We start from the raw sequence: 22,993 nt of genomic DNA on the forward strand, positions 1-22,993 counted from the left end.
ACCCCTAATCCTAACCCTTACCCCTAATCCTAACCCTTACCCCTAACCCTAACCCCTAATGCTAACCCTTACCCCTAACCCTAATACTAACCCTTACCCCTAACCCTAATCCTAACCCTTAACCCTAATCCTAACCCTAACCCCTAATCCAAACCCTTACCCCTAACCCCTAATCCTAACCCTTACCCCTAACCTTAATCCTAACCCCTACCCCAACCCCTAATCCCAACCCTAATCCTAACCCTTACCCCTAATCCTAACCCTAATCCTAACCCTAAACCCTAATCCTAACCCCTAACAGCGGCCAGCACTGACAAGGGCTTAAAGCGCTTACCTCAGGCGTTTAGGTCACATTCAGCTACGGGTCACAGTTTTTTTTTTTTCTTTCACTTCTGCCATAGAGCGGGTCTTGAACTGAAGAACAGCAGCAAGCGTTTATTGTAGTAATACACAGCGAGCACTAGAGGGCGCCAGAGCGTCACTGCCACACAGAATGACAGCGCTGTCACATGATCGGGACCTGTAGCCGACGTCATGCGTCATTGCTTCTGGCGGCACGTTCAGTGGGTGTACAAAGATGGCGGCGCATAACTTCCGGTGAGAAGACCAAGGTGATGGCGCTCACGAGTTTTAGCCTTGCTGAATGATTGATAAGCGGCAGTCTCGAAAATTTAAAGAAAAACTGCGCCTGCGTGTTGTTTTGGGACAGGGTAGGTAATGCATGAAATCCCATCCTCTTATTTCTATGGCAACAGCTGACTGACATGTAACTTGTAATAATAATAGAAGGAAAGGTTCAGGGGTCACCACTTATTGTGCACTTCATTTAGTCACTGCTGGGATTTGTAGTTCTCTGCGTGTAGAGTTGGGTCACATATATGTTTCCCAACCAGCCTGCCTCCAGCTGGCACAAAACTACAACTCCCAGCATACCCGGACAGCCAACGGCTGTCCGGGCATGCTGGGAGTTGTAGTTTTGCGTCAGCTGGACGCAGGCTGGTTGGAAAACACTGAAGGATATGTTCAGTTTTGCAACCATATATTATCCTTCCTTTGCATCTAGAACAGCCTCCACCTGTCCAGGCATGCTGGGAGTAGTAGTTGTGCATGGAGTTTTGCTTATGCTTATTGAGCATCCTGTTCTGACCCCTATAACTTTAAAAAAAAAAAAAAACATTTTTTTACCTATGGCGCTGTGTTGGGGCTTGATTTGTGCGCTGTGATCTGTAGTTTTTATTATCTGTAACAATTTGTCATAAATCAGACTTTTTGATTGTATTAAAAAAAATACATACATTTCTGGGTCATGATGTGACCAAAAAAAAATGAATTATTTTATGTTATTCTACGTGTGGGATGATTAAGGGAGAACTCTGGTACGACACTGCTTATCCCCCGTTACTGTAGGATAGGGCATAAGTGTCTGATCGCAGAGGGATCCTACCGCTGGGACCCCCACGATCTTCTGCACAGCGACCTGATGTTCTGGAGATTTGTTTTCAGAGCACAGGCTATCCTCGTGCACGGAGTGGCGGTAATTGACACGACGCCTCTATGCATTGTCTATGAGAGAGCCAGAGATACACAAGCGCTGTACTCGTGTATCTTCGGCTCTACCATAGAGAGGCACGGAGGGGCGGGCCGGTCCCCCACCATCAGACACTTATCCTCGATGCTGTGAATAGGGAATAAGAAGTTTAAGTACTGGAGTTCCCCTTTTAATGTATACCAGATATGTTTTTTATGTATTTATTATTTTGAAAAATGAGAAAAGGGGGGTGATTAGAATATTATTATTTTTTTTAAACATCTATATTGCATTGATGTATTAAATCTGTACTCTATTGGTTGAGCCTGCCACTGAAGGCTAGGTAGGTCTGAGCCCACTCTTTACACCCGTAAAGGGGTACTCCGCTGCTCAGCGTTTGGAACAAACTGTTCCGAACGCTGGCGCCGGGAGCTCGTGACATCATAGCCCCGCCCCCTCATGACATCACGCCCCACCCCCTCAATAGAAACATAAAATGTGTCGGCAGGTAAGAATCATTTGGCCCATCTAGTCTGCCCAATCTGAATCTTTTCAATAGTCTCTGCAAGTCTATGGGAGGGGGCGTGACAGCCGTCATGCTCCCTCCCATAGACTTGCATTGAGGGGGCTGGGCGGGACGTCATGAGGGGGCGGGGCTATGATGTCACGAGCTCCAGGCGCCGGCTCTAGCGTTCAGAACAGTTTCATGAAACACTAAAGGAAAAGAACTAGAAAAGCCGGCACGGCCTTAACCTTAAAAGTCCAATAATGAACTGCACATGTGAGCGATGCAGGTATAACAGTATGAAGGATCCAGGTAGCGCTACACGCTATAGTAACAACTAAATGTACAAGACCAAAAGAAGAGAAAGTGGAGCACTCACCTTTCTCTTCTTTTGGTGTGGTACGTTCAGAACAGTTTGTTCCAAACGCTGAGCGGCAGAGTACCCCTTTAACAGCGTCATGATGAATCAGATCCATCATGGGCCAGAAAAAGGGTTCAAATCAAATATTTTGGCTATACAGCTACTATGCATCTCCATTTTTAACAGACTCCAAACACACTCTTTATACACTCTCCAATCTTTCTTCCTTCCATCTGACCCTGACTTCTTCCCTTCGGTAGGGGGCACCTCAGGATCAGACCCTATAGGCTTTGTTTGTATTGTGTCACGATAGATAAACCTGAAGGAGTTGATGGGTAAGAACAGAACACTATCGGATCATCAGAACTTTTTTACTTTTTTTTCCTTTCTGTAGGTATACAGCCTCCTAAGAAATGGATCAGGTCATTGTGCCCGTCCCTCATGAGATCCAAGAGATCATCGCTGAGTTATCTAAGATCTGTGATGGAGAGAGACTGGTGGAGGTCCTGTCCAAGGCCAGACGTTACCTAGGAGGTGGAGCGAACCCGGCCATGGATCAGGAGATCGCAGAGTTTAACAGAACACATTACACCCCTTTCCTCAGGTTTTTGGTGGCCCAAATGGGACCTCAGTGGTTTGACTTTCTGACATCTGACCGTATGGGCCTATGGGACAGTTTTTTCTTAGAGGGTCCAGCAGACCAGGCATTCCTAGTTCTGATGGACAGCTTGGTGAGAACAGGGTGAGTGAACACATAAGCCACTTATATGGGGGATTTCTTAATTTATGGGAAAATTCTCATTAAAGGCTATGGACACTATTAAAAATATTTTTTTTTTTAAATTATAGTATTTAAACAATTTATTTAAAAAAAATGTGACATTCTTTTAGCAGTAGGGACCCATCAGAAGAGTCTCTGAGGGGTTTCAGGACAGCCCCTCCTAGTTCTCTTCGTGAACGCTGATCTGACAGCTGATTCACTTTCTCCTTTACTGTGAACTAAATAGGACACCCCTATAGTGCACAGAGTGTGTGGGAGCTGTCATGTTTGCACGGCTGCAGCACAGACATACACTCTGTGCAGTGTACACGAGTCCTGTATATTGCGTAGCTAGTGGCCCCACTAAATATAATGTCTGGGAACAGATCCAAGTATTCCTGCACCCCAGCTGCACCACTAGCTGCCAGACAGTTACACTCAAGGCAGAGTCTGTGGGAGACAGTGTTAATAACTCTCAGTTTGGTCAGTGAATACAGCAGCTTTATTCGATGACCGTAATAACAGGATTGACAGTTCAGGCCCATTCACACTACAGAATATCTGCCCTGACATACTCCTGTATTGGGTGCCGGCAAAACAAGCTGGTGCTAGAGCTGCTTGGAAATGCAAACCTAGAATAACCCCCTTTAAACTAAAAGGCACATTATCCGTGTATACTGTACATCTCAGCAATTTAGCCATGCACCTTGTTTCCTCACTTATTTGTTTTTGGATGTAGGACAACTTGCTGCAGCAGGAGCCTCCCCCCTGTTTCTTCTCTGCAGTAAGAAGCAAAGATTTTAAGCCTTGGCTCATGACAAAATGAAGAGATCAGCAATAAATTAACTCCTTTGATCTCTGCAGGGCTTCTACAAAACTGTGACAGGAACATGAAGAACGCCATGATTGCTAGAGCCATTTTTAAGGACCTGTTTATTCTAGTAAATTCATGAAATCCATATAAAATAACTGTTCTTCAACTTTTCCTTATATTGTGTCATCCTGGAAATGTATGTGTAAATGGACAACAGGATGTCAACACTCCACTTGACAGTGGGACTAATCCTGGTAAGGGTAAAATTGTATTCTGTGGAAATGGTAATACCCAGTCATAAATGTATTCATTTCCCAGAGGAGTAACAGAGGAACAGCTCTCTTAAAGGGGTACTCCGGCCCCAAGACATCTTATCCCCTAGCCAAAGGATAGGGGATAAGATGTCTGACCGCAGGGGTCCCACTGCTGGCGACCCCCGCAATCTAGCATGCAGCACCCACCTGTAAGTACTGCCGGAAGCGCTGGAGGCTGGAGCCTCCAGACCACGGGGACAGAGTATTGTGACGTCACGACTCTGCCCCCGTGTGATGTCACGCCCCGCCCCCTCAATGCAAGTCTATGGGAGGGGGCGTGACGGCCGGCAGTACTTACAAGTGTGTGCTGCAACCTAGATTGCGGGGGTCCCCAGCAGCGGGACCCCCGCAATCAGACATCTTATCCTTTGGATAGGGGATAAGATGTCTTGGGGCCGGAGTACCCCTTTAAATGAATAGGGCAGAGCTGCCGTACTAGACACCTATTTATCAGTTTATTCAACAAAAGGCTGAATTCAATTTTATCCATGAATGTCACACGTTGCAGTACTGTAATCCGCTTTCCTCTTATTACAGACCCTGTGTCCGCCTCGATCGCTGTGTTCATGTACTGGAGAAGTTCTTGCAGAATGGAGCTCTGGCCGAGGTCATATGGGAAGTTTGTCAGCAGCAGCTGGAGGCCACGCCAACACCGATCTTACATGAAGCCATCCTGAGCAAGATCTGCAGCCTACCCGATCATGTAGCGAATTGTCTCCAAAAACACACTAAAGAAGTTTTTTTCCCTAAAAACTATTACCCCCGTGTGGGGAACGCCATACTGTGCGTACTGAAGATGGTTTCTGTATCTCTAAGAGGTAAGTGGAGACCAAGAGACCACAGAAAGAAGTGAATATTCATTTCTTGCAGTTTGTCTGTTTTTTTTGGTGAAAACACAAGGTCTTTGTCACTGAAATAGTTGCTGCTTCCATGTCAAAACTATGTGGTTAATGCCTCAAAGGAATTTTTAAACCTGAGGGAACAGCAATATAGCACATTAAAGGGGTACTCCACTGCTCAGCGGGGATCCTGGAGTTTGTGACATCATAGCCCCGCCCCATCATGCTTTCACGCCCCACCACCTCAATGCAAGTATATGGGAGGGGGCGTCACGCCCCCTCCCATAGACTTGCATTGAGGGGGCGGGGTGTCACAACATGAGGGGGCGGGCTATGATGTCATGAGCTCCCGGCTCCAGTGTTTGGAACAGTTTGTTCCAAATGCTGAGCAGCGGAGTGCCCCTTTAAGGAATTGCCCTGCTTATAGTTTACTAATTCTGTTCTCTTTTTCTCAGATGGGAAAGGTTGCTCCATTTCTTTTGTATCTCAGCTCCTGGGGAAAGTCTGTATGCAGGGGCGCCACAGTAAGTATCCTGGTTCTTGATAAAATAATTTTCTAACGATTGTAAATAACAAGAGAAGCTTCCATATTGTACAAAGTAGCCCTCTCCATATGCTCTGTTAGGCTTTATTGGTGTAATTGTTTGGGGTTGCACCTCATGAACTGGTGGACCCAACCATCCATATATATATATCCAACACGTAATACTACATTTTTCCTGTAGAGGCCACTGCAGTGGAAATGGGCAGCTAACAGCAAAATCCACTAGTTATTGAGGATCTCCTCTAGCATTGCAGGGCTGACTGTGATGAGACAATCCCTGTAAATAAAGTTTATCCAAGGTAGTTTGGGTAATAGGTTAACTTACCAAAAGAATTATGAAGTTAAAGAACTTCCCTTTTAAGTTCACACCTGCGTAGTCGACTCATGCACCAGTTAGACCATATTCACTTATAATGGTCCTTCAGGTTCCGTTGTGTCCACAGCGCTGAATACTGTGCTATTTTCACATCAAATGTGAGGGAATCTGGGTGTAAACAAAGCCTAAAGTGTGTTGTATCTGCTTACAGGGGAACTGTTTTCTGTACTGGTGCCGCGCCTGACCACTCTGGTCCAATCGGATTGCATCTGGCAGAGGATCTGTTGGCGACTGATCGAGTCTGTTCCTGACAGGTGGATGGAGCCGGTGGTGACTGGGCTAGTTCAGATGGCAGATGGGTAAGTGGCATATGTCTCTCTATAAGTGCATATCTGATGACCCCTGTTTCTGTGACACTGACAGTCCGCCTCTGTCCTGCCACACTGACAGCCCGTCTGTGTCCTGCCACACTGACAGCCGGCCCGTGTCCTGCCACACTGACAGCCGGCCCGTGTCCTGCCACACTGACAGCCGGCCCGTGTCCTGCCACACTGACAGCCCACCCCTGTCCTACCACACTGACAGCCGACCCGTGTCCTGCCACACTGACAGCCGGCCCGTGTCCTGCCACACTGACAGCCGGCCCGTGTCCTGCCACACTGACAGCCGGCCCGTGTCCTGCCACACTGACAGCCGGCCCGTGTCCTGCCACACTGACAGCCGGCCCGTGTCCTGCCACACTGACAGCCGGCCCGTGTCCTGCCACACTGACAGCCGGCCCGTGTCCTGCCACACTGACAGCCGGCCCGTGTCCTGCCACACTGACAGCCGGCCCGTGTCCTGCCACACTGACAGCCCGGTCCTTCCCCCAATCAGTTCTTTGTCACTAAAACCCCCTCAGAACAGCAGCTGTGCCCCTGAATACAGATACTCTGGTTCTACATTCGGATGGTTACTGCAGAAACCCATGATGTAGGTAATGACATCACAGGGCCTCCCTTTAGAAGTGTTTTCCTAGAGCCACGCAGAAAAGACTTGATCTGCGTCTTCTCTTGCTGTCTGACTATACAGATCAGTGGGGTCAGAGATCTAATGGGCTGTTACCATTAGCTCCCGGTTATCAGTAGTCTGTATATGAGGATAACAGGGAACAGAAAGTATATCCTGCTAACCTGTGAAAAGATAATAAAGAAAAAATTTATTAATTAAGGAAAATGTAAAAAGTTACAAAAAATAAAAATCTACCTTTTGTCAACTTATTGATCATGGGGACATATGGAGGGATAAAGGCATGATCAGGCTACACACAGGGTTTATTTTGCAGCTTGTAACCAAACTGTAATGGTTACTCTTTATATGAGAAGCCCTTTTAGATGGCCCGATTATGCAGCCAGGGCCAAACGACTACTTCATCCCATCTAATACTGTATAGCTATCCCTGAACTATAGGATTTGGAAAAACAAGCTGATTGGGTGGGTGCGGGATCGAGAGACAGAATTGTTCCTGGAGTGAATGGTGCGTAGCCTACACTCCATTTATTCGTTATAGGGATGAATGAACACTTCCAAGTTCAGCAATGTCTGAGAATAAACTGAGCGTTGGTCATTCTGGGGGGGCAATTCTTTCCCCATTCTCTATTGGGAGGGTCTGACCACTGGGATCCCCATAAATTTTGAGAGTTGTCCTCAGAATGAACACGTGTGGACAACAATACATTGGTTTTCTATAGTACCATAAGACTTTGCTATTCTCCGTCCCCCTTGCAAACAAATAAAGCTTAGGCTGCGCAACTTTAAAGGGGTATTCCAGATAAAAACTTTTTTATATATATCAACTGGCTCCAGAAAGTTAAACAGATTTGTCAATTACTTCTATTAAAAAATCTTAATCCTTCCAATAATTATCAGCTGCTGAAGTTGAGTTGTTCTTTTCTGTCTGGCAACAGTGCTCTCTGCTGACATCTCTGCTTGTCTTGGAAACTGCACAGAGTAGAAGAGGTTTGCTATGGGGATTTGCTTCTACTCTGCACTTAGACAGAAAAGAACAACTCAACTTCAGCAGCTCATAAATACTGAAAGTATTAAGATATTTTAATAGAAGTAATTTAACTGTCTGGAGCCAGTTGATCTATTTAAAATAAAAAAAATAAAAAACTTTTTTCCTGGATAACCCCTTTAACTCGGGGACAATTCTGTCTCGGGATAAGTGAGGGTCCCAGCAGTCAGACCACCACACACACTTGCATATGCATATCAGCTTGTTGTACTCTGTCCTGTGTATAAGAAATAACTTCATCACATAGGAGTGATCCCTTAAAGAGGCACTGTCATTGTTAAAAACTTTTCATATATTGCAGGACTCATTAGAATAGGACATTTCACAATATACACCTGTTAAAAAAAATTTACATTTTCACCTGAAATTCAAGCTCAAAATAGCCGCCACTAGGGGTCGCCTGTCTTTTAGCCAGACAGACTAGTCTAGATTTTACAGCATACTGGATATCGGCCGTAAAGCATACCGGTATCCAGTATAGGAGATTTCTATTGTGTATGCAAAACTACAGATAAAGGATGTGTGGACATGCTGGGAGCTGTAGTTTTAAAACAGCTGGAGGCAACACTGCTCTAACACATTTATTTACAAATATTGCAGCTTCAGTTGTTACTAAACTACAACTCCCAGCATGCTGAAATAGTCAAAGCTTTCTCGGACTCCTGAATGACAAAGAAGTTGACCAGACATTCAGGAGTCTGTGAAAGATGAATGAAACACATAGTGGAAGCTGTGCTGATTAGCATCCAGCTTTACTAGGAGAAGATAAAACAGATAGAACATGTATTCATAAAAATGCTGTACTTGTATCTAAAAAAAATCCTTGCACTAATTTTATAAAGATCTATTCTTATATTTATACATTTTATCCTGTTATGAATTCACCATAATGTCTTCTGATTACTGCAGGCAAGCTCCAAGTATCTTCCTCTGTGTAACATGACACAGCATAAAACCAAAAAGGAAAGGGTTACAGAGTAGAGAGTACTGATTGGCTGACTGCTCCTGTGAGGGAGACAGACTGACACGCCCCCTCCAGCCTGCACAATGATAAAGTAACTCACCAGCAGATAAATGCTTATATCTCTGGATATATAGGTCCGAGACACATAAAAAGTATATGTTACATGATCAGGATTGGGTCCTGAGTAACATATCACTTTTTTCTTTTTTTTGCACTATGACAGGTACGCTTTAAGTCTGTGATTTTGATTATACATTATCTAAGCAAGGCTCACATACATTCCATCAGTCTATTTAGCTAGAATATGTCAGATTTGTGTACATCCTTTGTCTTCCACAGGCCTGCGACTCTCTCCAAGTTACTGGGAGATCTGGTTCTGAAGAATAAAAAAGCTCAGTTCCTTCTCACTCAGAAGATGCTGTTTTTGCAGTATGGTACTAAGGTAATGGTCCGCGGGCGAAGGGTAAGGTTTGTTGTGGGGGGGGGGGGCTCTCTCCTGTCGGAGAAGGGCTTAGCGATAGACCGTGTTAGTATAACATGTTTTGCACTTTTTCTTGCACTTTGGGTGATTAGAGAGCACGTTCCTCGGCTCTTAAAAAATAAATAATTCACGCTAATCATATCCTACTCCAGTGTTTCTGTCACGATGCCGGCTGGCAGGAGGTGGATCCTCTGTGCCAGAGAGGGATTGGCGTGGACCGTGCTAGTGGACCGGTTCTAAGTCACTACTGGTTTTCACCAGAGCCGGGATGGTCTTGCTGCGGCGGTAGTGACCAGGTCGTATCCACTAGCAACGGCTCAACCTCTCTGACTGCTGAAGATAGGCGCGGTACAAGGGAGTAGACAGAAGCAAGGTCGGACGTAGCAGAAGGTCGGGGCAGGCAGCAAGGATCGTAGTCAGGGGCAACGGCAGGAGGTCTGGAACACAGGCTAGGAACACACAAGGGAACGCTTTCACTGGCACAATGGCAACAAGATCCGGCGAGGGAGTGCAGGGGAAGTGAGGTATACATAGGGAGTGCACAGGTGAACACACTGATTAGAACCACTGCGCCAATCAGCGGCGCAGTGGCCCTTTAAATCGCAGAGACCCGGCGCGCGCGCGCCCTAGGGAGCGGGGCCGCGCGCGCCGGGACAGGACCGACGGAGAGTGAGTCAGGTACGGGAGCCGGGGTGCGCATCGCGAGCGGGCGCCACCCGCATCGCGAATCGCATCCCGGCTGGAGGCGGTATCGCAGCGCACCCGGTCAGTGGATCTGACCGGGGCGCTGCGGGAGCGAGAGTGTAGCGAGCGCTCCGGGGAGGAGCGGGAACCCGGAGCGCTCGGCGTAACAGTTTCCCAACCAGGGTGCCTCCAGCTGTTGCAAAACTACAACTCCAAGCATGCCCAGACTTTGCAACAGCTGGAGGCACCTTGGTTGGGAAAAACTGTCCTACTCATTGGTAGTCAATTATCATTAATGAGATTTTAATAGAATTCTCTCTTATTTTCTTGTCAGAGAGAGACCTTGCAGAACATTCTAGGATATTTGTCTATGGAGAAAAGTTGCCGGCCATTATTGGTTAAGGTGGGTAAAGACCTGAGTGATTTCTATAAGAAAGTAGATAAAGAATAAGTCTGGAGCTACATAGGTGATAGACAACACATTGATATTACAGGGTCACCACAAAAAGGTTTTCATTACAGTATGAAAAGTAATGTGATTTTCCAGAATACTTTCAGTAGAAATCCTTCATGGTTTTAAAGATCTCTGCTTGCTGTCATACAGTGGGAAACTTACTTGTATTTTTTTTTTTTTTTTTATGAATTAAACTCATCCTTGTCATGTAATGTGCACACAGATATACAGCTGTTTGTCCATTACGTGACCAAGACTGATTTCTTTTTACTGGAAGTAAACCATGACTTGGTCTTGCTAAATGACAGCAAGCAGAGATCTTAAAAATTGTGAGGAAATATATAGGGGGAGATTCTCAAAGAATTATGCGCCAAAAAAAAAAATCTATTTCACACCAACATTTTGGTGCGAAAAGTATCAACCACATTTTCAAAGAGCTTTGTGCCGCGGTTTACACTGTTCACGTCAGTTTTGTAAAAGTGGGCGTGTCCATGTATATTGTCGGCTTAACATGATATTTTCAAAGGGGTGAGAGTCCAGTTTACATAAAAAATTTCACACCTGCTTTTTGATAGTGTAGACATCACAGAAATGGTTGTAGTTTTATTGTTTTGGGGTTTTATTTTCTTTGTCTTTTTGGGAAAAGATGTTGTTTTAGTAATTATTTAAAAAAGAAATAATAATTATTGAAAAATGTTATTAAAAAAATATATAAATTTTTTTTTCTTTGTGACTGCACCTGCACTCACATTTAAAGGGGTTATCCAGGAAAAAACTTTTTTTTAAATATATATATATATGTATATAAACTGGCTCCAGAAAGTTAAACAGATTTGTAAATTACTTCGATTAAAAAATCTTAATCCTTTCAGTACTTATGAGCTTCTGAAGTTGAGTTGTTCTTTTCTGTCTAAGTGCTCTCTGATTACACGTGTCTCGGGAACCGCCCAGTTTAGAAGCAAATCCCCATAGCAAACCTCTTCTACTCTGGACAGTTCCCGAGACAGGTGTCATCAGAGAGCATTTAGACAGAAAAGAACAACCTTAACTTCAGAAGCTCATAAGTACTGAAAGGATTAAGATTTTTTAATCAAAGTAATTTACAAATCTGTTTAACTTTCTGGAGCCAGTTGATATATATAAAAAAAAAAAAAAAAAAAATGGTTTTTCCTGGATAACCCCTCAGAAATGTTTTATTTATACAGTTATCGCTTGTCTGGGCACTAGTAACCAAGGAATATTTCGTAAGATGTTTCCACCAGAATTTTCTGGGATGTAAAATTTGGCGCAAAAAATGGTGATTTTGGCACCAAGCTCTGCAATTTTGGCACAAAAAAAAATCCAATATGGCTGCAACAAACCAAAAAAATTGGCGCAAAAAAAAAACAAAAGTGTCGTGAAACTGAATTTTCACATATTTTCAAAGCAGCACAAAAGACCTTTAAAAATGATGAAAGGGGAAAAACAAAGGTGTGAATAATATCACTGGAACAGAAATTACAGTCGTTTTTGAGAATCTCCTCCATAATCGCTGTCAAAACTGTACTTCTATGTAATGTAATGTTGTATTGTCCAGGCCCTGAAGGAGCTTCTAGAAGTCTGGTCATCTAGCAGTGTAGTCAAACACTCGCCATATCCCCAGCTCCTTTACCTGAGTCGCTCCATATTTATTTCCTTGAATCTCTTGAATAAAGAAGAAACTGAAGGCTGCAAGCAAGGTAAAGGCTTGTAAAATCTGGCTGAACTCCATGGGTCCGGATTGTTCTTCACGTTTAAGAGATGATTTGCCTCTTTGCTCCTCTTTCAACCACAGAGATACTCTTCGCCCTGACCTCTGGGACTCGCCTGTATCTGGACAGTTCTCTTCCTCCAGTCAGATGCTTGGGCATGGTAGTTGCCGAATGTCTGAGCCGCTATATGGAGCCCGGAGGTCCTAGTCTTTCTTTCCAAGTAAGATTCTTATTGTGGCTCATTTACTGAGATATACTATAGAAGTGGTCTTCAATCTGCAGACCTCCAGATGTTGCAAAACTACAAATCCCAGCATGCCCGGACAGCCAACGGCTGTCCGGGCATGCTGGGAGTTGTAGTTTTGCAACATCTGGAGGTCCACAGGTTGGAGACCACTGTACTATAGTATAGTAGAGACAGGCTTGGTTTTTAGAACTAGAAAATAGGACATTATGGTTCACAAAAAAAAAAAATTTTATTGAGTGTATGTTGGTGGCCTCCTCACCTTTTATGTAACAGAGGTGTGTATGGAAATCTTGGGATGCAGAAAAATTCCTATGTGGTTGGTTTATAAAACTGATGAAGGCTGCATTAAAGGGTCCGGAGCAGGATAGGTTTCCTATGGGGATTTGCTCCTGCTCTGGAAAGTTTTTGACATGGACAGAGGTGTCAGCAGAGAGCACTGTGGTCAGACAGAAATAAATGAACTTCCTGTGGAGCATACAGCAGCTGATAAGTACTGGAAGGATTGATATTTTTAAATAGAAGTCATTTACAAATCTGTTTAACTTTCTGGCAACAGTTGAATAGCAGATGTATGAGAAGGGCAGCATGGTGGCTCAGTGGTTAGCACTGCTGCCTTGCAGTGCTGGGGACTTGGGTTCAAATCCCACTAAGGACAACAATAAATATAGCGTTATTATAATTAACGTCATCAGAGAGAGCTGTGCTCGTGATGTCATCAGAGAGCATTCCAATAAGAAAAGAATTTCCTCTGTAGTATTCAGCAGCTAATAAGTACAGGAAGGATTAAGGTTTTTTAATAGAAGTAATTTACAAATATGTTTAACTTTCTGCCACCAGTTGATTTAAAAGAAAAAAAGTTTTTCACCGGAGTACCCCTTTAACTTCCCCTAGTCCAGTGTTTGCAAACCAGGGGGCCTCCAGCTGTTGTAAAACTACAACTCCCAGCATGCCTGGACAGCCTTTGTCTAATAAGGGAGCCAGAGTTTTGCGCTAGTAGTTTCCTGCGCTCTTAGTGACGATCTGGCATTCAGAGAAATGGAACAGCGAGGTCAGAAAGTTTTTTTTTTTCGGGAGGTAGAATTTCAGTATTACATTCTCCTCATTATCGTATCGCTGCGCCGAACATATGTCATTCATTAGAAATGTTATCCAGGAAAAAACTTTTTTAATATATATATATATATATATATATATATATATATATATATATATATATATATATATATATATATATTTTCAACTGGCTCCAGAAAGTTAAACAGATTTGTAAATTACTTCTATTAAAAAATCTTATTCCTGTCAGTACTTATGAGCTTCTAAAGTTGAGTTGTTCTTTTCTGTCTAAGTGCTCTCTGATGACACCTGTCTCGGGAACCGCCCAGTTTAGAAGCAAATCCCCATAGCAAACCTCTTCTACTCTGTGCAGTTCCCGAGACAAGCAGAGATGTCAGCAGAGAGCAATGTTGCCAGACAGAAAACAACAACTCCACTTCAGCAGCTGATAATTATTGAAAGGATTAAGATTTTTTTTTTTTTATAGAAGTAATTTACAAATCTGAAAAGAATATATAACCAATCCTTCTAGGATTTTACCCCCAAAGGGTACACAATGAATTCCAAATTAATATAGAGATGCTTCAATTAATAAAAATTTTTATTAAACATATATAAAACAATTGTATAAAATTACTCTAATCCTGGCACAGATATATTAAAGGTGAAAATCCACTGGGCCCTAGTGGTATTAATCGCCTAAATGTAATAATGAAAGACTTTATATTCTGGCAATCATAAAATATATAGTAAATAGTACTGGAAGTTCCAGTCTGGAAAAAGTATTATGTCCTTCTTTGATGCAGCTGATACAAAAAAGTCTTTGCAGTAAATGTATGAGCAGAAATAGCCTTTGTAATAGATGATAAAAATGATATAATAGATAGTGTATCCACTAAATGGTTACTTGTTTCAGTCTTTTTAGCTGATACAGGCTTTGAACTGATCTGTATTGAGCACTGCTGGTACAATGTATCTCAGCGGGTGAGAAAATCCTGCGTCCCCCTTGAGTACAGATAAACAGACTATACTGGAGGTAGTCTTCACAGCTTAGAAGACAAAGACAACAAGACCTAAAGCTGAACCCCATGCCAGAACAAAGTGGCATTGCTGTGATATTCACTTTCTCATCGGTGAGGGTCAGACCTCTAGTACCCTGCCGCTTCCAGTCGCCTGTAGGAGACCGGATTAGCCCTTTCATCCCCAGGCAGTCAACCGATTTAGAATGTGATGGCATATCATGGCAGTATTCATTTAAAGGAGTTCTCCAGGATAGAAAAGCTTATCCCCAATCCTAAGGATAGAGGATAATGTGTCAGATTGCTGGGGTCCGACCACAGGAACCCCCCTTGATCTCCTGTTTGGGGCCCCCAGCTCTCCTTCCCAGGTACAATGGCGATCAATCCCTCTTCCTTGCCATGATTACTTTTCTGTCCTCCCGGACAGCCATCCTATTGGCCAGTAGAGGCTGCCTAATGATTCTTCACTGGAAAGGCCCTCCCTTCATGGGCTATTATGTCAAGTGATCTTTATGGCTCCTCTTGGCCCATGAAGATTTTATGTTGAAACATCAAACTCTGTAGACTTCTGAAACACCTTGACGAAACAAAGTTTGAGCTCTCTGGTCCAATCATCCAGATTTTTGGTCTGGCAGACACACTAAGCCTATAATTCCTCTTTAGGGAAGATACAATGATAGATACAGTTTTCCTGTTTTCCTGTCCCCTCAAAATCCTTTCCTGGTTTAAATACCGGCTCCAGCTCCATATTTTAGCTAGTAGACTTCATCACTAAGACCTGAGTCTTGTTGTCTTTGTCTCCTAACCTGTGAAGACTACCTCCAGAATAGCATGTTTGTCTGTACTCAAGGGTGAAGCAGGGTTTCCGTGAGTCCTTAGGTTCCCATGCTCTTTTATGGGACTTCTCATTTTCGACACTTCTTGTCAGCTTCATTCCAGACATATGGACCAACCAGTAGCCCTCTAGAGAGGACATACCTTCAGTCCCAGCATCTGTGGATTTGCCTTGTTAGGAGTTTATTGCATTACATTTCTATTTCCCACGGATGACTTTCTCTCTAAAGTTTCGGACATTCAGCCTCTGTGATTCCTTTTGTGTCCTCTGACCAGGCCTTGTGATTGTTCTCTGCATTAGTCTTCTCCACCTACATGTCCAGAGATCCTACTGTCTGTATACTCCTCACAACCTAGACGTCCTTTCATTTTAGTGAGGAGTTGCCCACCTTCATTCTCCTTTCCCTGCTCAAAATCTTTTCTTTAAAGGGGTACTCCGTCCCTAGACATCTTATCCCCCTATCGAAAGGATAGGGGATAAGATGTCAGATCGCGGGGGTCCCGCTGCTGGGGACCCCCGGGATCTCGGCTGCAGCACCCACCTTTTGCGGCTTCTGGCAGCGCTGGAGGCTCTCATCCTAACGCCTCACGACCACGGTGACAGGAGATTGTGACGTCACGACTCCGCCCCCGTGTGACATCACGTCCCACCCCCTCAATGCAAGTCTATGGGAGGGGGCGTGACGGCTGTCACGCCCCCTCCCATAGACTTGCATTGAGGGGCGGGGCGGAGTTGTGACGTCACAATCTCACGTCACCGTGGTCGGGAGCCGAAGCCTCCAGCTCTGGCGTAAGCCGCAACAGGTGGGTCCTGCAGCCGAAATCCCAGGGGTCCCCAGCGGCGGGACCCCTGTGATCTGACATCTTATGTCTAGGGGCGGAGTACCCCTTTAAGCACATGCAGCCTCTGCGTGTCATGGCTCCATAGACCACATTGCTCTTCTGCCTACCATATGGTGTCTGGGTACGGCCATCTTCCTACTGACACCTTATTCTCTTGTACTGTGCTAAGTGTATTCTTTACCCAGGGTCTTCTGTGTCCCCCAATGAACTCAGCAAAAAAAAATGATTTAAAGTATTCCTCACCTACAGGATCCTCTCCTGCAGATCAAATATGCAAGATACAGTACGTGTGAATAGACCTTAAAGGAGAGTGACACAAAAATCCTATTTATAGTGGTCTGTGTCCCTCATATTATTCATATTGTACAAATGCAGATGCCAAAACCTACAAACAATTTACTGTACGAAGGTAAAATCTTCATCTTGTAGTATCAAGAAGATGAGGAGATCAAAGACCTCAAGGCTCTGCTGACCCCTCCATCCATTTGTGCGGTGAATCCAGAGGGTGCTAAGGAGAGGTAAGTGGATGACGTGGCGGCCATCTTGTTTGTTGACCATGCCTGATCCATTCCCTGGTCATATCTATTCATCACTGTGTTTCGCAGCTCTCAGTCCATAATTCAGCCTTCAAAGATTGATAACAAACAGAGTGGGGAGCCCAAGGCTGACACAGGATCAGACTCAGAAGTCGATAGGTGAGTTTTATTAAACATATACTATATAATATGAATAGTTACATGAAGGACAAGTTTTAGTGAGTTGAAGAGTGCAGGGAAAAACCGGGTCAGCAGCGTGATCCACCCAGAGCAATATAAGGCCACCCACTATTATATAGAGCTGGATGTGGCTATTATTTGGGAATTGAATTGTAGTATTAAGAGTAGGGATCGACCGATATCGTTTTTTTTTTCTTTTTAGGGCCGATACCGATAATCTGTGACATTTCAGGCCGATAGCCGATAACTTATACTAAAGTATCGGTATAAGTTATCGGCTTCCACCGCACCCGGCCCCACAGAAGCCGCTGCAGATCAATGATTTAAAGCAGGCGCTTTAAATCAATGAACTGCAGCGGCTTTTGCGGGGCCAGAGACCACCACCTGCTTCTCTCCCCCTGCCTGTCCTGGGGTCCTCCCCAGCCCAACAACCACCGCCGCTGCCCCATTGCCTCTCCCATCCCCGGTTTTATAATTACCTGTTCCCGGGGTCCGCGCTACTTCTGGCTCCGGCGACGTCCTGAGCTGTCACTGTGCGCACTGACAATGATGTCGCGTTGAGGACGTCACTCGTCATTGCGCTGCGCAGCGTGCAGGACGTCGCAGGAGCCAGAAGTAGCGCGGACCCTGGGACCCGGGAACAGGTAATTATAAAACTGGGGATGGGAGAGGCAATGGGGCAGCTGGCGGCGGTCCCTGGCCGGGGAGGCGGGCCGGGGCATTATCGGCATATCGGCAAGGTAATTGCCGATACCGATGATGTCTTAAATCGGGAATATCGGCCGATAATATCGGCCAAACCGATAATCGGTCGATCCCTAATTAAGAGGAAACAATATTGCATTATTATGAGGTTATTCCTTGATTACAAGTTTTCCCTTATCCACAGGATAGGGGATAACTATCTGATAGCGGGGTCTCGCTGTTTGGACCACCTATAAGCGGAGGGATGCATATGTATGTCGCCTCTTAATTTTTTTTCTCTACATAAGCTGCCGGAAAAAGACAAGTACAGTGTTTTTCCATGTACATGTGTATTATAATTTATTTATTTTTAGTCTATTTTCTCCTTAAACCCATTGAACAGTGACGATGACCTGACTCCATATGATATGAGTGCTGATACCGAGCTGAGGAAAGACAAAATTCCAGCATATATCCGGGATTGTTTGGAAGGTAAGAGGCACTAATCATCTTAAAATACATGTTTTTATACCTAAAGCTGTTTTCCCATTCCAGAACAGAAGTGGCATTGCTGTGATATTCCCTTTCTCATCTGTGAGGCTCAGACCTTACAGATGGAATATCCTAGCAGTCTTCTTGGATGGCAGTATTCATTTAAAGGAGTACTCCAGGATTGAAAAGCTTATCCCCTATCTTTAGGATAGGTAATAAGTGTCAGATTGCGGGGGGGGGGGGTCCGACCGCAGGAACCCCCCCTTGATCTCCTGTTTGGGGCCCCAGCTCTCCTTCTAAATAAAGTGTGACGACTACCGCAAGAAGCGATGGCGGACATGTCCCCTCCATGCATTTCTGTGGGAGAGCCGGAGGTTCCTGAGTGCATGGCTCCGGCGCTCCCATAGAGATACATTGAGGGGGCATGTCGGCCATAGCTTTGTGGTTGACACTCCCCAATCAGGAGGAGAGCCGGGGCCCTGTAAGGAGATCTGACACTTATCCCCTAAGACAGTGGTCTTCAACCTGCGGACCTCCAGATGTTGCAAAACTACAACTCCCAGCATGCCCGGACAGCCAACGGCTGTCCGGGCATGCTGAGAGTTGTAGTTTTGCAACATCTGGAGGTCCGCAGGTTGAAGACCACTGCCTTAGGATAGGGGATATGTTTTTCTATTCCAGAGATCTCCTTTAATCTGAAATGTTAAAGATTGAAATTACATTGCCGATACACTATATAAAGGTTGTGAAATGAATGCGAAATGTGTTGTTACTGTGCAGAGAACTGCAAACTGGTACATAGATAATCCCGCTGAGAAGTCCAGTCCTAACTCATAGGGCATTGTCTAGATAAAATCCACTTCTTGGCCTATAGAAGGTTAAAGGGGTTCCCATAGACTTTCATTGAGGGGGCCGGCGTGATGTCACGAGGGGGCGGCCTCGAAACACAGAAGCCCGCACACAGCGTTCGGAGTAATAAACTTCAGGACGCTGTGAGCGGAGCTCCGGAAGGCAGGGCAGTGGAGAACCCCTTTAAGGCCCTGTTCACATCTCCTATGAGCTTCACAGATTTCATCATATATACCACACAAAACAGTGCTGTGCTTAGTGCTATTGTGTCTGTAATTTGAAAGACTAAGTGCTGGAAACTCATTATGGTCATAGGGGTCCATCGGGTGCTATCGGTGTCTCGTTGTCTCCATTTTAGATGGCAAAACCAGTAGTACACATACATGGACATTATTTCCCTTCCTTCTCTGACTGATCACTGCACAGCATGTACTTTTCTCTGCTGTGCCATGAAAATATACACTACTATTTGCACATGGGACTTTATGTGGGTGGTCAGAGATGAGACTTGATTTACCTTTTAGGGACAGTGTGGATCCTCTAAAGTAGGTAGACAGGAGGTAGGTAGACTCAGCTTGCTTGTACACTGCCTAGACTTGCTTGCACTCTTTCTTTTCTGCCCTTAGCACGTGCAGTACCCTGCTCCTACTTCCTGTGTTCTGTCCTGGTGTTTTCCATAACACAGGCAGTGATCAGCAGGTTCCAAATAAGGGAGACCCCTAGTGGCCAAGACTTGGTTTTATGAGGGTAAGGTTGTGTTTGCACAAAATTCTGCATGAAAATTCTCCAGTAAATTCCACAGATATTAATTGCCCATGCACTTGGATTTAAAGGGGTACTCCAGCGCTAAGACATCTTATCCCCTATCCAAAGGATAGGGGATAAGAGGCCTGATCGCGGGGGTCCCGCCACTGGGGACCCCCGTGATCTTCCACGCCACACCCCGTTAGAATCAGCCCCCGGAGCATGCTCCCTCCGATCATGGGGGGTCCCCAGCGGCGGCATCTCCGCGATCAGGCATCTTATCCCCTATCCTTTGGATAGGGGATAAGATGTCTTAGCGCCGGAGTACCCCTTTAATTCCTACAGCAGAAATTCTGCTGTGTGAATGGGACAGTGTACTGGCTATACATTCATGCAGAATTTTCATGCAGAAGTGAAAGGAGTCACACGTTTGTATATCACATGGAGGCAAATTGTTTGAAACTACAGTGGCCATTTAAAGGGTACTCTGGTGGAAACATGTTCTTTATTTTTTATTTTTTTTATAAACTGGTACCAGAAAGTTAAACAGATTTGTAAATTACTTCTATAAAAAAAAAAAAATCTTTACCCTTCCTGTACTTTTTAGCAGCTGTATGCTACAGAGGAAATTCTGTTCTTTTTGTACTTCTTTTTTGTCTTTTTTTGTCTTGTCCACAGGGCTCTCTGCTGACACCTGATGTCCGTATCAGGAACTGTCCAGAGCAGGAGAAAATCCCCATAGCAAACCTATTCTGCTCTGGACAGTTCCTGACACGGACAGAGGTGTCAGCAGAGAGCACTGTGGCCAAGACAAAAAAAAAATTCAAAAAGAACTGAATTTCCTCCGTTGTATTCAGCTGCTAAAAAGTACAGGAAGGGTTAAGATTTTTTTAGAAATAATTTACAAATCTGTTTAACTTGCTGGCACCAGTTGACTTATAAAGACCTAAAAAAAAATGTTTTCCACCGGAGTACCCCTTTAAGACCTTTTATCTTCTGTTTCCCTAGCACTGTTGTCAAATGATGTGGAGAAACTGGAGGGGACTATGACTTCATTATCCAGCTTGATTCGTTCAAACCCTTCCGCCACCAAAGAGGTAAAACTGGAGACCATTCATCTCTCTGCTGGAAGATAAGAAAGATACAAAAAGCCCACCCAAAAATGTGGAACTGGACACCCGGTCTGGATCAGGGGGTGGTCCTTTGGAGAAGTCTCTCTGTGTGTGTGTGTGTGTGTGTGTGTGTGTGTGTGTGTATATATATATATATATATATATATATATATATATATATATATATATATATATATATATATATATATATATTAAATAATAAAGATTCCTTTCTCTAATAGGTTAGTGCTGAGCTAGTCAAGATCCTCTTACACCTCGAAGACTGCCCCGGTGTGGAGAACTTCACACAGCTGAGATACGCAGCCATGGTTTCTGTCACGGTTATAGATCCTATACCGGTAAGTGCTGCCACTCATATCTCTTAATACACATCTATGGGCATGTTTTTAGGGTGGTTCATAAGAGCCTGTACACAGCTAATGCCATATAATGTAGTGTTTCACAACCAGTGTGCCTCCAGCTGTTGCAAAACTACAACTCTTAGCATGGCCAGGCATGTGTATGGATAGCTTAACTATAACCTCCTCCTTCTCTTACAGGTGTCTCAGTATATTACCGGAGAATTCTACGCTTTAAACTACAGCCTGCGGCAGCGAATGGATATATTAGATGTATGTATGTGCTATATAAATGCATTGAGGCAATTCAAGGGGAAATACTCCAATAAGGTAGAAAAATGAACAGGGCAACTCCCCACATGCGTCTTCTTCAATCTTCTTTATTCAAGAACATAGAAAATACATACAGTGCAGGACAAAGGTGGACGGTAGAGACGGGGGGGATGTAGTTCGGGGCCCAATCTCTACCGTCCACCTTTGTCCTGCACTTGTATGTATTTTCTATGTTTTTTTAATAAAGACGATTGAAGAAGACGCATGTGGTGAGTTGCCCTGTTCATTTTCTACCTTGGAGTACAGTGGTCCCTCAACATACAATGGTAATCCGTTCCAAATGGACCATCGTTTGTTGAAACCATCGTATGTTGAGGGATCCGTGCAATGTAAAGGATAGGGCAGTGGTCTACAACCTGTGGACCTCCCAGATGTTGCAAAACTACAACACCCAGCATGCCCGGACAGCCAACGGCTGTCCGGGCATGCTGGGAGTTGTAGTTTTGCAACATCTGGAGGTCTGCAGGTTGAAGACCACTGGTATTGGAGGTTATACTCGCGTGTAAAAACAAAAGGAAAAATAGCCAGCACAACAACCTAATACACAGGTGCCCGTTGCTGTGGCAAATACAAAATGTACAAAAAAGAAAGTTGCAACAGCACTCTAGGTCAAAAAATGGAGGCTCTTAGCGCACTTTTTGATCAAAATTTGTACCCCCCCCCCCCCCCCATCCACCACGTGGAGGTGGCCTCATATCGGATGGGACCCTAACATGATAACTCACCTCTGCTGTGCATATAGCCTCTGACTGTGTGACATGTTGGAGGCCACCTCCGCGTGGTGGATGGGGGGGACACATTTTGATCAAAAAGAGCCTCCATTTTTTGACCTAGAGTGCTGTTGCAACTTTTTTTTTTGTACATTTTGTTTTTGCCACAGCAACGGGCACCTGTGTATTAGGTTGTTGTGCTGGCTATTTTTCCTTTTTGTTTTTACTTTGTAAGTTGGGGGGTGTGGCACCCTCTTTAGCCGTGCATCCCACCCCTCTCAGACTGGAGGTGGTTTAGTCAATGGCTGATCCAACATGTCACACAGTCAGAGGCTATATGCACAGCAGAGGTGAATTATCATGTTAGGGTCCCATCCGATATGAGGCCACCTCTGCATGGTGGATGGGGGGACACATTTTGATCAAAAAGTGCGCTAAGAGCCTCCATTTTTTGACCCAGAGTGCTGCTGCAACTTTTTTTTTTGTACGTTATACTCACGTGTCCCCGCCGCTATGGACCGTCACCGCTGCCCTGGATGTCTCCTTCCATCGCTGTCGCCGTGTCCCCGACGCTCCAGCAAGACCTCTGCTTTCCCGGCATCCTCGCTCTCCGTCGCCGCCATCACGTTGTTACTTACGCCGCTCCTA

General features: G+C 44.7%; 1 protein-coding gene across 4 annotated transcripts in view; it reads left to right on the forward strand.

The window, feature by feature from the left end:
• The first annotated feature begins 498 nt into the window (after positions 1-498).
• The window catches only part of TELO2 (telomere maintenance 2), a 35,098-nt gene continuing 12,603 nt past the window's right edge, over positions 499-22,993 (forward strand). The window contains exons 1-15 of one of the 4 annotated variants that reach the window (XM_056534409.1): positions 499-611; positions 2,789-3,136; positions 4,820-5,100; positions 5,577-5,645; positions 6,193-6,340; positions 9,341-9,443; positions 10,501-10,569; positions 12,197-12,338; positions 12,434-12,570; positions 16,776-16,864; positions 16,952-17,041; positions 18,150-18,238; positions 20,840-20,928; positions 21,186-21,302; positions 21,504-21,575. In XM_056534409.1, the coding sequence (XP_056390384.1) occupies positions 2,808-3,136; positions 4,820-5,100; positions 5,577-5,645; positions 6,193-6,340; positions 9,341-9,443; positions 10,501-10,569; positions 12,197-12,338; positions 12,434-12,570; positions 16,776-16,864; positions 16,952-17,041; positions 18,150-18,238; positions 20,840-20,928; positions 21,186-21,302; positions 21,504-21,575 (1,824 nt within the window). In that variant the 5' untranslated portion in view covers positions 499-611; positions 2,789-2,807. Of the gene's footprint in view, positions 715-2,788; positions 3,137-4,819; positions 5,101-5,576; positions 5,646-6,192; positions 6,341-9,340; positions 9,444-10,500; positions 10,570-12,196; positions 12,339-12,433; positions 12,571-16,775; positions 16,865-16,951; positions 17,042-18,149; positions 18,239-20,839; positions 20,929-21,185; positions 21,303-21,503; positions 21,576-22,993 lie in introns of all 4 variants that reach the window. The other 3 variants (XM_056534408.1, XM_056534407.1, XM_056534410.1) reach the window with 3 other exon arrangements.

This window comes from Hyla sarda, chromosome 8 (genome assembly GCF_029499605.1).
Source record: "Hyla sarda isolate aHylSar1 chromosome 8, aHylSar1.hap1, whole genome shotgun sequence".
Classification (NCBI taxonomy): domain Eukaryota; kingdom Metazoa; phylum Chordata; class Amphibia; order Anura; family Hylidae; genus Hyla; species Hyla sarda.